Source organism: Fusarium oxysporum, chromosome X (assembly GCF_013085055.1).
Source record: "Fusarium oxysporum Fo47 chromosome X, complete sequence".
Taxonomy (NCBI): Eukaryota; Fungi; Ascomycota; class Sordariomycetes; order Hypocreales; family Nectriaceae; genus Fusarium; species Fusarium oxysporum.
Window position 1 is genome coordinate 2,237,634 of NC_072849.1, and position 15,454 is coordinate 2,253,087.

At 48.1% G+C, this 15,454-nt stretch overlaps 6 protein-coding genes and 1 non-coding gene across 7 annotated transcripts; 5 read left to right on the forward strand and 2 right to left on the reverse strand.

Moving 5' to 3' along the window:
* Positions 1-212: 212 nt before the first annotated feature.
* Positions 213-866, forward strand: FOBCDRAFT_280661 (uncharacterized protein; the record flags this gene model as incomplete). Its single annotated transcript, XM_031191823.2, has 1 exon — positions 213-866. The coding sequence occupies one exon, from the start codon at positions 213-215 to the stop codon at positions 864-866; it is 654 nt and encodes a 217-aa protein (XP_031033054.2).
* A 1,403-nt stretch (positions 867-2,269) lies between these two features.
* FOBCDRAFT_169833 (isoprenoid synthase domain-containing protein) lies at positions 2,270-3,693 on the forward strand. Its single transcript, XM_031191824.3, has 4 exons — positions 2,270-2,789; positions 2,843-2,871; positions 2,918-3,141; positions 3,192-3,693. Exons 1-4 carry the CDS (start codon positions 2,357-2,359, stop codon positions 3,619-3,621), a joined length of 1,116 nt encoding a protein of 371 aa, XP_031033055.2. The 5' UTR covers positions 2,270-2,356; the 3' UTR covers positions 3,622-3,693.
* An 874-nt stretch (positions 3,694-4,567) lies between these two features.
* Positions 4,568-5,512, reverse strand: FOBCDRAFT_147026 (uncharacterized protein; the record flags this gene model as incomplete). The annotated part of the gene is made up of 2 exons (XM_031191825.2): positions 4,568-5,040; positions 5,098-5,512. 2 exons carry the CDS (start codon positions 5,510-5,512, stop codon positions 4,568-4,570), a joined length of 888 nt encoding a protein of 295 aa, XP_031033056.2.
* Positions 5,513-6,539: 1,027 nt separating this feature from the next.
* FOBCDRAFT_t213 lies at positions 6,540-6,630 on the reverse strand. Its single transcript has one exon. It is a non-coding gene; the product is annotated as a tRNA-Pro (tRNA).
* Positions 6,631-8,331: 1,701 nt separating this feature from the next.
* On the forward strand, positions 8,332-9,403 carry FOBCDRAFT_244617 (uncharacterized protein; the record flags this gene model as incomplete). Its single annotated transcript, XM_059610616.1, has 4 exons — positions 8,332-8,400; positions 8,471-8,658; positions 8,706-9,290; positions 9,370-9,403. 4 exons carry the CDS (start codon positions 8,332-8,334, stop codon positions 9,401-9,403), a joined length of 876 nt encoding a protein of 291 aa, XP_059466052.1.
* A 1,207-nt stretch (positions 9,404-10,610) lies between these two features.
* Positions 10,611-12,602, forward strand: FOBCDRAFT_191367 (amino acid/polyamine transporter I; the record flags this gene model as incomplete). Its single annotated transcript, XM_059608707.1, has 8 exons — positions 10,611-10,705; positions 10,758-10,962; positions 11,010-11,079; positions 11,126-11,281; positions 11,329-11,590; positions 11,638-12,178; positions 12,225-12,407; positions 12,457-12,602. 8 exons carry the CDS (start codon positions 10,611-10,613, stop codon positions 12,550-12,552), a joined length of 1,608 nt encoding a protein of 535 aa, XP_059466053.1. The 3' UTR covers positions 12,553-12,602.
* A 666-nt stretch (positions 12,603-13,268) lies between these two features.
* On the forward strand, positions 13,269-15,389 carry FOBCDRAFT_191371 (fungal-specific transcription factor domain-containing protein). The gene is made up of 2 exons (XM_031191837.3): positions 13,269-13,303; positions 13,351-15,389. Exon 2 carries the CDS (start codon positions 13,633-13,635, stop codon positions 15,343-15,345), a length of 1,713 nt encoding a protein of 570 aa, XP_031033068.3. The 5' UTR covers positions 13,269-13,303; positions 13,351-13,632; the 3' UTR covers positions 15,346-15,389.
* Positions 15,390-15,454: the final 65 nt, after the last annotated feature.

Sequence of the window (15,454 nt, forward strand, 5' to 3'; positions counted from 1 at the left end):
GACTTTCATCGGCATCTCACTTTCTATCGACTTGCACCACGGCACTTCGACTCTGATCATCATCAAGTCTTATCATCAACGACAACTCTCATTATCAGCAGCCCTCATCACCATCTCACCCTCTGTGAACTCACACCACAACACTCCGACTTTCATCATCGACGACTCAACACTGACACCTCACCCCTTCTTTCGACACCTTAACTCTCAAGATGCTTTCATTCTTCACCTCTAAGAAGACCGTGGCTCGCAACCGCGAGCTCGGTCCCGGCGGCGTCCATCTCAAGAACTATGGCATTCCTGGTCGTATCAACCTTGTCGAGGCCCTGTCTGACATGGGCAAGGATGAAGACCGAGTATCTGATCATCTTGATCAGAATGATGCTTGGGTCGACTTGGATGCCCAGAAGGACACCATCAAGTCCGCCCTTCAGCCCAAGTCTGACGTTCAAGTCACAGTCGAGGCTACCGAAGAAATGATCAATGAACTTCAGGCTTGTATCATTGATGATTACTGGACCGAAGAATCTATCCGACTTCGAGCCATTGGCGCTCTCCATGACTCGGTTGAGAACTGGTTGGAAGGAATTGGCCAGGCGGATGATGCCCACGACTCATCTTCTGATGATGAGCATTCTGTTTCCTCAAAGGAGACCTCTGGCGTGAAGGCCAATGTCTATCAACTTCCGAAGTTTGAGACCTTCCAGAAGACCAAGTTCAATGCTCCCATCTTTGATAATGAGACCTACTTGACCGCTTACAACGACGTCATCCTTTCCTCGGCCGTCTGCTGGGGAAAGTCCGGCGAGGAATCTGATTATGATTCTGCTGACGACATGCCCACTTTTTTCAAGTCTAGCAACTAAATGTCTGGCAATGTTGGTACTGTTTGGATCTGAAGTTGTAGCACGATGATGCTCCTTCGGAAATGTTTCCTTGCTGAGACAATTGTTTAGGTTCAGAGTACAGGCTGGAGAGGGATTTGCATTGGGCTTTGGAGTTGTAGTATGGTAATGCTCCTTCAAAAAATATTCTCTCGGCCGGTATGAGAAGGTGGTAGACTACAAAGTTGCTATGGGATCCGGTATATGTCTGGGATAGTTTCCCGAGATTGATGTCTATTGGGATAAGTAAGCTGGGTCTAGATATTGGCAGAGGTAGTCTAGCATGAATTGAGTAGTATCAAATCCTAATCCCAACATGCAATTGTGACAAGCCCATTTTTTGCCGATATTACCATTTATGCAACCTCCTGCATAAAACTCGCACGTACCTCGGATGACACCCAACAATTCACATCTGACAACGGGTCGTTTCGTCCGTCTATCATGGTCCAGCTCCCCCGTCAACTGTCGCATCCAACGGTCGAGCAATGCCGGGGTAAATGATGCGACCGTTTAAACTAAAATTTCACTAGACCCATTACGTGTCACCTCCCCCTTGTCGAAAAATTCAGGGATTTTGTTCTGCAGCAACAAACAAGTGGGTGCTCTGTTCTAGGCAGGCAAAAGACTGTCATGGTACGGTGCAGGGGAACCCGAGCTGTTGGCTCTAGCAGTCAACGTGCTTTAGCGTTGTAATGCTACGACGTTGAGATGCATGGCACCCATGGATTTGCGGGAATTAGACATGTCAGTAGCTTTTGCTCCGCTTGACCTGAGAGTGGACGAGTTATTATCAGTCGAGGCAATGCTAACTAACTGCAAGCGTTTCAGGGGATCCTGATCTGCATTGTGTCATCCACTTAGCCGGATCCTTTGGTTACCTTCGGATGGAGCAGCGTAGTATTCTCGCAACCGTTGTCCGGGCCCGAAGTGGGTATACGACCCGTGTCGTTGGTCCAGGGTGTTCAGCACATGTCATTGAAGACCGTGGGCCATGGTATGATTTCAGAACCCGCGTAGCCTCGCTTGCTGAGTCGAACTGCAAGTCAAGTATGTTGGATGCTACTCTGCATGTCTCCACGCGTACTTCTCGTCACCATAAAAGCGCCGGGTCTTATCACAACACCCATGCCCATGCCCATGCCGGCACTCCCATCGAATCACACCAAGCACCGGGTCATCACGTGCCCGAGCTAGCAAGCAAGATAATGATATCAGTCAAAAAATAAACACCCTGGATGCAGAGCCGTTGGGTGGTTTATCACATCCTTGTTAGCTTCACTTCCTCGAACCCCTGACGCGTTGTAGCCGTTATGGAGTCGTCCCGAACCGATGCTGCCGTCGTCAGTTCATGGTCCATTCACCGCCGCGGCAATCGAAAAAAGAACATAAATCCTACGGTGGCGCAATTCCTCGCGGGAAGTTCTGGGTAGATCCGTTATCCAAGCTTCCTCTTCTTATTCACATACACAATGCCTCACAAAGAGTTGCCCATTAGACCTCTGGTCCGTGCTTTTGACCCGGTGGGACCAGACACTCTTGGACCTCCGGACCTTGACTTTGCTTCTCTGTTCAGAGAGAGAAATGTCCCTGAAGATGCCCCTCTGACGCTGTATCCCGAACAGCTGGGCGTTCCATGGCATACTTCTCTCCCATGGGTGAGACAGTCCAAGTGGTGGGTACAGGGTGAAGCAGCTGGACGGGATTTGGTGAATCGAATCAGTGCCGACAAAGCGTCTGAACGAGGAACTCTACCTATGGAGTTTATGGACGAGCGCCGAAAGGGGAAGATTGACGAGCTCGTTGAAGATGCTGTCTCATGCGCTGTGTACCTCTATCCATCATCATCGCCCACCCGAATAGAACTGCTGACGCAGGCACTTCTGCTTCTATTCTTCCATGATGGTATATTCACATCCACCCTCAACGTGATGAGTCTCGCTGACACGGATATCTAGATGTTATGGAACGTGGTGCAACACAAGATGTACGTTGAACAGAGAATATCTTTTTGCAAAGCTGACCCCGTTCAGGAAATAACAGTTGTTGACGAGTTCGTCACCATGAAACCCAAGAACAAACACATGAAGCGATTTTTCACAGAAGTTCTAGAATGTGATCCCATTCTTGGCCCTGGTCTCCTCCGAGCCATCGGCCTGTTCGTCAATGCAGGCCGTAAAAAATCACCATTCAAGCAAGATAAATATGCAACATTGGCCGAGTACTTGGATTACCGCCGCCACGACATCGCCAAGCCGTGAGTTCACCCATCCACCAAGCCTATCTATAACAACTAACAACTCTCAGCTTCATGATCGCTGCCATCCGCTTTGGAAGCGGTGTTCACCACACCCCCGAGGAAATCGCTCCCTTTGACGAGCTAGAAGACCTCTACGTACAACACTCCATCCTCATGAACGATCTCTACTCCTACGACAAGGAGATCTACGAGGCGCGCACCATCAACGGCTCTGTCGTCAACGCAGTACACGTCATCGAGAAACTCATGTCTGTATCGCCGACCTTGGCAAAGACTATTACCCGCACCATGAGCTTCGACGTTGAGAAGAAGTACTACGCCCTGTCGGAGAAGTTCATGCGTGATCCTTCGTTGAACGATAAGCAGCGTACCTATGTCATTGCGCTTTTTGATTGTTTGACTGGGAATCTGTTTCATCATGCTACTTTGGGCAGATATTCTCGATATGCGGAGTATCCTGTTGACTGCAGGACTTAGGATTGTTTGGGTTGTTCATAGCTAGCATTACATTGTCTTTCAATAACAGCGTATACGATTTCTTTTTTCTGACTCTCAAATCATTTTCGCTTGCGTGAATTATTTCAGAGTGTCACCTTGGCAAGGATTGATGATTCCAAACCTTCGGGACCTCGCAAAGGCGTCAGAACTAAACGAGATTCAGTGCAACTTCATGCCCAACCCGAGCGAGGAATCAACTGATGTAACGTCACATCGCGAGTAAACACCATCGGGTTCACCGTTTCACCTCCATCCGTAGTTCGAACCAGCAAACCAGTCGCATCACTTGTCGTGTCAACAAAGTTCATCCGGGGAAGCTTATTCATCCTCCCTGAATTCAAAAACCCTCAGAGCTCCGCGTACGCATAAACCCCGAACCAGGAGAAAGTTATCGTCTGATACGTCGATCCCATCCCGAAAATGGAACTCTTATCAGAAACCCATGTTGATAGCAACCCCTGGACATTGCTGACATATTTCTGGGGTAGTCATGAAGAACTACTCCGCAGAATATGTATAGCATGCTCGAAATGGATAAGATGTGATACGCCAATCATCGCGCTCCCGTATGTCCGTGGGGTGAAGTGCTTCACCGCCTGTTGGTTGTGTTTACGAAGAGGCTGGGTTCGTGCGTACGGCTTGGCTCCGATTGAAGTAGCGGGAATAGAGGGCTTGACTAGTTATAACCGAACTCGAGCTACTGAAGGATTGGGAATGGTATCCGAAGAGAAGAGCCGCGTGTAGTGATATGATGTTAACATTGGAGAGCTAACAACTGAACCCTGGTATTGCTACAACTATAAACAATCGCTAAAGGAGCGGTACGATAACAAAACCAACAGAGAGTAACACCCAACGCCATAGAAAGTCAAACTCCCGCTATCAACATCCTAGCACTTAAACGAATGACAATATCCCTGCCATACTAGTTCGATCCGACACTGGTCTTCAGAGACCCATGAAGACGCAAAAGCGGATTCTCAATCCCACTACCAAGCGCATCAAATCCTCGCGTATCATCACCGTTAATCTGAGCTCTAATCAAATCCCCCAAGCGTTCACGCAACTCTGGCGTAAGTTTGCCATCAGTCACTGCCAGACCGCCTAGGAAATCGCTCAGCATGTTCATGAGAGGGTTGAGCGATGCTTTGAGGCTGAGTTTGAGACCGAGCGTCTTGATGAGGTCGTTGATGATGTCGAGGAGTTCTTTGACGAGTTCTTCGACTAGGTTGAGGACGTCGGCGCGTTGGTCGCTGGTGAGTTTGAGGTTCTTGGTGGTGGAGAGTCTGGTTAGTGCGCCGGAGACGGCGGCGCGGATTTGGATGATTTCTTTGAGGGCGTCGGTGGTGCCTTTGTTGCGAGTCTCTGTTCCGGCTTGAACTCTAAGGAGCGTTCCATCTAATAGCGTTAGTAAATATTCCTAGACCTTGATCTTATGAACAGTGGGATACATACTGATTCTGTCACCTCGAGCAGCGATTTGAGCAACAAGACTATCCAAGGAATTAACAAGATCCTGACCGTTCTTGAAGCCAGTCGACGAAGACTTGAGCAATCTCTTTGAATGAGTTGTCTTGGGCTTCTTTCTAGACTTGGTCTTCTTGACCGACGCCTTGGCAGAAGGCTTCTTCGATGTCTTCTTCTTAGGTGTAACCTTAGAGGACCTCATGACTTTTACATTCGTGGTAGCGGTTTGTCCCCCCTTTTGCTCAGCGCGGAGTGCGTCGACATCGACTTTGGCACTAGGAAGACCATTGTAAGGGATCGTGTCGATATGATAAGATGATTTCTTGACGAGGGCTATGTCTGTAGCTGGTGCAGCGAAAGAGCTGGAAACCAGAGCTACGGCGGCGATCAAGAAGAGTTTCATGATGAAGTTTTGAACAGTATAGTAGACAATTTTGTTCTGCGTGGTATGAACATGCTGATCCATCACAAAGGCGACTTGCAGATATTTATAAAATTCCTCACAGAGTGGATATTCAGAATAAAGTTGGGATTTTCCTCATGCGACAGTTGAAGTTATCGTCATATTGTCGATCCTCTGATCAGTCAGCCATCATATCATGATATGACATAGCTTCTGTTCTGAACCAACTGTGAGTTCAGGGCCACTGACGTGAGTTGCGTTCTTGCAAGGCTATCTACTATGAGCATGAAGGTTTGCGACTGGTATGGGTTACCGCGAAGAGAAACTGTGGCTTGCCGATCATATCCACAACCTCATCACATCAGCTATACATTAAGGTTGAGAAGATCTATTGTCTGATCCGGACAATTTAGTCTCGGTAATGAATGCATCAGTCTCTGGTGTGCCTGGTAGATCTGCGAATCATAATGAAGTTGTGACTGTTTAAAGTCAGGTACAATCGTGGTCCCTTGGACCCTTCATAACTTGGGCTAAGCAAATGACGTCGCTTCAGGTTAGACGCGTGAACAAATTTGATAATGATCAACCATCATCTACAAGTGCAATATTGGGTCCTGCCTCGATCAAATATGTGACACTCAATAGATTTATCCTGTCTCATTCCTTACTTCCCTATGGCATGCTAATCCGGTTCCATGGTGTGATGTTGATGAATTGCAAGGAGGACGACAGGACGTTTCACTACGTACCGCTCAGCAAAGACTATTAAAGATGAGTTGCAAGTCTCCAAAGAGAAGAAAACATTAAAAAGTAGATAAATATTATACTGTATTGGAGATTTATTCAGAAAGTCTAAAGAAGTACATTACTATATAACTACCTATAAATAGGGTCAGATGGGTGCAGGGTAAGACAAAATCCAGCAAGGATGCTCCACCGATCCCACCACCCGCGGAGAAAAAGACACATCTCCACAACACCAAAGCAAAAAACAAATATCGCAAGGACGTGCACAGCGCAAAATAAAGGGTCTGGCCGGGGATTGAACCCGGGACCTCTCGCAAGCAATGCTGTAGGGTTTTCCCTAAGCGAGAATCATACCACTAGACCACCAGACCGGTCAGGTTCAGAAGAACTTGCTGTGGATTGCTGGTTTCGGAGTCGAGAATACTGGTTATGAATTCTACAGAACCAAGGCAAGGAGCTTGATAACCTAAATCTGATATATTAACTTAACTAGTAGCCCGTGAGTTACAACGCATTAACTTAATGGAACACAGCATGAATGAAACTAATTATATAGGGTGAGCTATATGGATTAGACATATCGGAACTGGGGGTCCAATGTCCCTTTCAAATCGCGCCTTACCATAGTTCTCAGCAGATGCACACTGGCCCCAGCTCTTATATCTCATCAAGCCTGAATGATACATCAAACAAAGCATCCCATAGCCTTGGTTGTTGTTCTTAGTAAGACAAAGTTATTTAGTATATCAGTTGCATAAGAAGGCCGGCGCTGGACGCATCACAGCCTTGTTTTCTTATTCGAAGTGTACAAATCCAATGGCACCACGTGTCACATCACATCATGTTCGGCTTATGTCAAAGGGAAAGAAGCCTCATCTAACGAAATGTCCATTTTAATTTATCACGTATATCAGCAAACACGGTGCTTGATTGACAATCATGACACCGAGCCCATTTCTACTTCAGCATGAACCTGTGTAGCGTTTGCAAAGAGTCTTTTGCCTGGACGGCTGCCAAGAATGACCCCTCCCGCCAGAGTTCCAAAGCCATCATATTACTCACAGAGACTGGGTGCATGCGGTCAAGCAAGGCTGCAACATTTGTACCTTGCTGCACGATTCGCCTTCACCAGGAGTCGCTGTTCACCTTGAGAAGTTTGATCTCGGAATCATCAGGAACACGAGCTGGCGCCCTACAAAGGCAGAGACTCTGGATTGCTTTCGTATATGGACACAGCTTGCTGTTTCCCACCGACACCCAATTCTCAGGATTATCTTGGAAGCCAATGCGTCAACGAAAGGTTTCGAAGGCCCGATACCAGTGACAACTAGTGTGACTATTATTCAGCAGACCTCTATCATAGCTCTATAGAAAGTCCCATGTCCTTGCAGGAGGCTCTTGGCCTTTCCAGTGATTCGCATGCTGCTTGGAATATGATGAGGAATTGGATCAGTCAATGCCAGCAAAAGCATATTGGCCGCGGTCTCCGGGCTGGTGCGGCGTTACTATGGTACCCAACTCGCCTGCTGGATTTAGGAGGCCCAAAATCGATAAGTGTGCCGCGGTTGATTAAGACGGCAACAAACTTGTCATCAGGCCCTTACCTAACAGTCAGCCACTGTTAGGAAAGAGCAAGCATATCTGTGCCACGACAAACAACCTGCAAAGTTTATATACTGGCGTACACAGTCTCCCGAAAACATTCCAAGATACAGTGACTGCAACTCGTAATCTGGGCTATCGATATCTCTGGATTGATAGTCTATGCATTGCGCAAGATGATCAGGAATATTGGGCCAGAGAAGCGGCTTTAATGTATAAAGGGTATACTTACGCAGAATGTAACCTTGCCGCGGCAGCTTCACGAGACAGCAGTGGAGGCCTGTTCTTCAAACGCACTGGGCTGTATGGCCAATGTGTCGCATAGAACGTGCGGGGGGTCATCATTGACTGCTTGCCAACGATGAACTATTCCTGAGGGAGATCAACTGCTCCCCTCTGCAGACGGTAATGTAATCCCCTATCTCTGTAACAGCGTCTATCTGGTGAGATTCTGACAGTAACTAGCATGCATGGGTGTACCAAGAGTGGTTAATGTCAAAAAGAACGGCTCACTTCGCCAGAAATCAGGTCTTCTGGGAGTGCGATCATCTTTGCGCTTGTGAGGTATTTCCTGATGGGCTTCCCGATTGTATTAGATACGATGGGAAGAAGAATTTTGCAGAGGACCTTGGTAATGCATTGTGCCTGGCGAGCCAAGACATAAACGCAGATACAAGTCGCATTGGCCCAGACCTAATTCAGCTCTGGGAAGGTCTCATTTCCGACTATACATATCGCGAATTGACGAAATCGAGTGATCGGTTACCCGCCTTATCCGGTATCGCGAAATGGCTGCAGTGGCATCTCGGAAATCCGGGATACCTGGCTGGCCTTGGAACAACAGCGATCTTCATCGCCAGCTGGCGTGGTTCTCATGCACCACCCAGAATCCAAGGCCGCGATATAGAGCTCCAAGTTGGTCGTGGGCATCAATTGACGGCTGCATAATTTGGACGAAGCAGCCTGGAATACTCACTCCTCATTCAGAGATTATCGACATCTCGACCACTCGTGGCGGCAGTGGTCCCACAGGACCAGTCATTGGTGGTCACATCCTGATTAAAGGTAGTCTGGGTCGCGTACAGGTTATCGATCATAAGACGGGTCCGATTCTCTGCAGAGAAGACGAGATAAAGGAGACTTATGGAGGTCCTGTTACTTTCCGCGGATTTGATGTCAGCGGCTTGCAGTTTGGCCTGTACTACGTACTGCTCCTTGGCACATGCACAACCGATCCCGATAAGATACACTCTTCACTCTTAGAGGACGACTATCCTTTGGCTACATATTTGGTTCTTAGACCTGTGATTGGACAGCATGGGACTTTTGAGCGATGTGGGCTTGTCAGCGAGTGTTACACTGAAGACGATGAACATCGAACACTCACGGGCAGAGGGCCACAGAGCAGGCAAGATATACCCTGCGAAGAGTATGCCGAACATGAAGGAACTTACAGGATCCGCATAATCTAGGATCTGAATAACAAGACTGTTAATACGTAATGGCAGGGTGATAATGAGTGCAGTAAGGATTAACTACTGACACTCATACAGAGCTAAGAAGTCAGCTGAATAGCATGTCCCGCTTGCTAATTGACTTTCTACTAGCGTAAGTGTTGCACGCGTAGAGCTCCCGGGTTGATATCAGAGTGGGCATAAGGAACTGGTCACTGGTGCCTTAAGAACGGGCCCCCACTCTTGAAACATGTGACATACGTACACCCCCAACAAGCGTTTAAGTATATTGAATAAATGTTTGCAGGTGTCAGCGGCATGAGACCCGATGGTTGTTGATCTCTATCTAACGAGTACTGATCCTTCTGGATTGCAAAGAAAAGATAAGAATGTCATAGCACGCAGCATGGACTGCAGCCAGATAATAAAATAAGCAAACAATACGTAGTAGATGATGTGAGCTTTAACTAGAGATATGCAAGCATTTGTCTATCGGCCGGTGTCATAACAAACACCGAGATCCACATTACCCCGGATTTAGTTATCCATCATCACATTTACGATCCAGCCAAGGATTTAAACCAGATACCAAGCCGGATACCGATCCTTCGCTATGAAATCTACCTTATCTAGACAATTATTACCAGGTCCATCATCGCCTGAACGTAGATCATGGCAGAAATTACCCATTTCAGATATTCACGATGACCCAACCAACCAACATCGCTCCGACAAAACAAGCCCCCAATCAAAAGCCATATCCCTTGTGGCAAATCGCACGAATCACAGTATCAAACTCTCACGCGGCTGGAACTCTGTGATGCGGGGGCTCGACCTAAAAACTAACCTCAAAACGGTAATTTTAGTCTGATATTCCTCCTTCACCACCGAATTTGTGGAGTTCGCGTAACGCCTCGTGGTTTATACTAACATTCGAGATCGTGCCGGTCTGGAACACTCGCTTGCGGGCGCAAAGGATCTGGGGTATTACGTTTTGAGTTGACACTGGTTGTATCTCTGGTCGAAAACATGGGCGATATCGATGATGCGCCTGTAGCTTTTCGGAAATCTACCTATCAAGTCGTTGGATCGGCGTCATACTACTACCAATAAACAGTACCTAGCACTGCCTCGTGTGTTTAACCGTTGACCTTATTCTTTGAAGGGGGCGTTTCCCCGCAACCTTTGGGTTCCCGACTAGCTGGGACTCTCAGCATATACAAGCCGAGCACCTCGCTCTTCATTCTCCAGAATTGCCATGTTTTAGTGAATAGCTCTTATCAGAAAACATCGCAATGACAGACCATACACATAATTCCCAAGGCGAAGGCCATCTTCGGCCTCGCCTATCAAAGATCACCATGGTAGCCATGACCTTTGCCATTCTCAAGTGTGTCTCTCCCAACCTCTCTGTCCAAACCATGTTCTGATCTGAAGTCCAGTACTTGGATCTGTCTAGCAGGAAGTCTATCCATTGTTCTTCCTTCTGGAGGATCTGTTGCTTTCTTGTATGGCTTTATCTTCTGCGTCTTGTGTAATTTTGCGCTGGCGGCCAGTTTGGGTGAGTTGGCGGCGATTTGGCCGACTGCTGGTGGGCAGTATCATTTCCAGTGGGCATTGACTTCTGAGAAATGGAGGAAGGTCATGGTGAGTTTTGTGGTGCGTAATTGCTGGGAGAATATTGACGATAGCAGAGTTTTGCGGTTGGATACATCAATATTTTTGGGTGGCTGACTCTCGTGACGACTGAGGGTTTCTTCGCAGGTTTGTAATTCTGCGCAGTTGAGAGCCTAAAATTGACCGTTTACAGCACAATTCATCTCGGCTGCCTGTGTCGTAGCATCCAACGGAAACTACGTTGTGGCAGCATGGAAGACGTACCTAATTTTCATGGCAGTCCTCACATTCGGCACTCTCTCCATGACCTTCGGCAACCGGATTCTGGGTGCCTGGAACAATCTTGCCTGTAAGCCTTCCAAGTCCCTTGACCGCGAGCTTTAACTTACTGTATAGTGTACTGGTCCATTCTTAGCGTTTTCGTCGCCAGCGTCGTCCTTCTCTCGACATCCGATAAAACCGACCCCGAATTCGTCTTTGCGACATTTGCGAACGAAACAGGCTGGAACGACGGAATTGCGTGGATCTTGGGCCTTCTGCAGTCAGCGCTGTCACTAATTGGATACGATGCTGTGCTGCACATGACGGAGGAGATGCCGACGCCGTCTCGTGATGCTCCATTGGCGATGGTATACGCTGTTGGTGTCGGAGGAACAACGTAAGTCAAGCACTGGCTCAGACAACCGCAAGCTAACGAAGGGACAGCGGTACAATCTTCATCCTCGTCATGCTTTTCTGTCTCACCGACCTCTCCGGCATTGTCGCAACATCAACAGGCATGCCCATCGTCGAGCTCATCCTCCAAGCAACCGGCAGCCGCGCCGGCACCACATTCCTCACGCTCATGTTAGCAATCTGCTTCATCCACGGAACCAACGGCTCGATTACCAGCGCGTCCCGACTCCTATACGCTATGGCTCGTGATAAAGGTACTCTGTATCACGATTACTTCAGCCACATCCATCCCAGATGGGAAGTACCCATCAGAACTATTGTTCTTACCTGGGTGTTTAATGCGATATTTGGATTGTTGTATCTCGGGCCGACTGTTGCGTTCAATGCGTTTATTTCGAGTTGTACAATCTTGTTGAACATGTCGTATGCTATTCCGGTTGCCACGCTTATAATTCGCGGCCGAGATACTTTGACAAGGTTTCAGAGCGCGGATACACCTTGGAGGTTTGGCAAGGTTCGGGGTTTGATCATCAATTACGTTGCTGTTCTTTACGTCTTCATCACATCGATTGTAAGTCATACTCTCCGCCAACACTGCCAAGCTAACCCGTGCCTAGTTCTTCTGCTTCCCGCCTGTTCTGCCAGTCGATGCCAGCTTGATGAGTACATCTCCCTCTCCCTCTTCTCTAGATTATACGCTGACAATAGATTCAGATTACGTCTCGGCTGTCATTGGCATCTTTGCCATCTTCCTGACAGGATACTGGGTCTTTTACGGAAAGAAGACATTCCAGGGCCCGGTAAGTTTCATTTCACGCTCTCTGGGAATATTACTGATGATTGTGACAGGATCTCGATGTGATTCTTGGAGAAAGACCGGACCTTGCCGAAGCCACGGATGAGTTGGCGATGGAAGAAAAGAAGGTCGAGAGTCCAACGAAGTGATATGCTGTACCATAACGGGCTTTATATAGCTTACATTTAATGACTTGAATGAACTTTTATGATGATATTGCACCCAACCAGCCATCTCCTGTAATAGGCAACGTATGCATCTTGTGCCGAAAGCTGTTGAGTAGGGTTAGCGGAAGCGCATTGTCTTTCATTGGCTCACCAAATTCCAGCTCTCTTAGCGGATCACTCCGCCTGGCCTAGCGAATCTGCTTATCGCCACTGACTAACAAGTACAGTAATGCATCATTATCCGTGGCTTAACCCTCCCCGGAACTGTGTCGGAGCAGAGTGCATCTCAACAGTGACTCGATTTTACTACGACAACTCAAGATCTTATACTGTAGTGTCAGTGACCAACTACCGAGCCCTACCAACACTTGAACTATCTTCAATGCGACGTAACTCCCGTTAGACCTCTCGGGCTTGCGGAGTTGCAAATCCGTCTCCAACAAATCACAACCTAGCTTACCAATTCCGCGGCTCCCGCTAAACCAATCTCATCACCGCGCCCTCTAACTTCTGCGGGGAAGCCCAGTTCACTTCACTTCAATTCTTATCCTTGAGTTTATCAATCGCCTGAGCACGTTTTCTCAACTCAACCAGCCCCATAAACTTGCTCACATCTTGTCTAAGCTTATATAAACTCAGCATGGAGGAACCGGAATCGAGTGCCAGGTCCACTGCCAAACGGAAGCTGCCCGTCAGATCGAGATCCGGATGCTTGACCTGTAGGACCAAACACGTAAGTCAATTTCCGGAAGGCGGATGAACGCGACTGATAGGGAATAGTTGAAATGCGATGAAGCCAAACCAGAATGCCAGGTTTGTATATCGCGAGGCGTTCAATGTGGAGGTTATCAACGCGGTTTGAGATGGTCTACCAAACATGAAAAACCAGCCGAACTCGCCGAACACAAATTCCGAACATCACCAAAACAATCCTGCGGTACCAAGAAGCGCCGCGGTAGACCGCCAAAACGGCAGCTCGACACTGCATCGACGGCATCGTTCACCACCGCTGGTTCGGTCTACAGCTCCAACGATGCGAACCAGGGAGTTTTTGGTGAATTCATGCTGAACACACAGCCTTTGGAGGCTCAACAAGATGCTCAGCTTGTGGGGTCTGAAATGAGTCCAACCGATGACTTTATTTCTCAATTCCCGCTCGATCTTCCCGTTGAAGGACTTCCGGTGCCAGAGTTCGAATGGACGCCTAACGCGCTGGATCTAACGACACCGACATTTGAGGACTTTTCCGATACAAACACCGACCTCGCTCTCTTCCCAGTTCAGCAAAACTTCTCAACGCTCTTCGTTCCTCCACCGATAACAGATCTATCAACTCAACTCGTTGAATACTGGTTTCGCGATATCTGCTCTTTATGGTCGCAGTATGACTCACCGACAAACTCGAATCGCATGCTAGCAACAACTTTATGGTCAACTTCGGAAGCTGTATCAACCAGTTTGCAGAGCATGTCATCGGCGTATCTCTCATCCAAGATGCCGCATATGAAGAAGACTTCTATCGCTATGATGAAGAATGCTACTGATGTTATCGAGGCGGAACTGCGCGTTGTCAAATCATCGCCGAATCTCGACACCGTACCCATGGGTCTGATTTACGGGTTGTTCTGTATAGGGACGAGCATATGTTGGTTGAACGCGACGCAACTTGGTATACCCTTCCTCAGAGAAGCAAAAGCTCTTCTTCACCGGATAAACAAGCAAAAACGGCGCCTGTCAGAGGAAGAGCGGAAATTACTAAACATCTTCAACAAGAGCTGGACATATTGCGAGCTACTACTCTCCGTGGTTTCAGACACGAATCCATACATCACATACGAGGCGGAAGAAGTCGAGGATATCAGCGCAGACGAATATCCAACAGCTCTACCGACCGAACCTGTCGTCGATGACATGCCGCATCCATGGACGGGTGTTTCAAATACAGTATCGCGACTTCTGACGCAGACTTTGAGACTCTGTCGTAATTACAGATACCATGTCAAACATCCTGGGCCTTTTGCGACGCGCGATCACGCTACTGCGTTGAATATGATTGAGGAAGCAAAAACGTTGGAGGAGAAGCTTTTGGGTTTAGACTTTGAGTCGGCACCTGCGAATACTGAGACGGGAGATCAGAAAACACCATGCCGTCATCTAGTCAACGTCGCTGAGGCGTATCGTCTCGCTGGCCTTATCCATATCTACCAAACCTTTCCGGAGCTGGTGCTTCTGAGATTACCTGATAATCTCTCCGGCCCAGCAGATGCACATATCCCATGGGAAGAATGCATCACACCACTAAGTCTCCGTCTAACAAAATTGATCGAGCAACTCCCCGCGGACTCGGGTAGTAAAATGACCCAACCCCTGCTCTGCATCACCGCCAGCACCGGTCTTCGCTTCGAGCCCTCCGATGCGATCTCAAGCCCCGAAACCCAGGTCCCTCTCGCGACACCAACGCCTTTTGACCTCGGTAGCACAGAGCATTGCGGGTTATCAGATTACATCGGACAACTCATCCAAGCAGACGAGGACATCGAGCGATTATCTACATCTACTGCTACAGAGTCGCGCATGAAGATTGTTGAGGCGAGATGTTTCATCGTTGGGAGGCTCGATGCGTTGGAAGCGCTGTTGCCGCCTAGACCAATTGTTGTGGCCAAGACGTTGGTGCAGACGATTTGGAGTGAGTATGATAAAGAGAAGTCGGGGGCTGCGAGTGTGCATTGGATTGATGTTATGGAGGAGAATAATCTGCGGTCGTTGTTTGGATAGTGATACCCAGAATGAGAGCCTGAAATTGATTATGAAACTTCCCGCAATATCCTCTCAGTCTTTATGTAGGGGTATGTTTAGACTAGAACGCCTGGCTTTCGCAGACCGC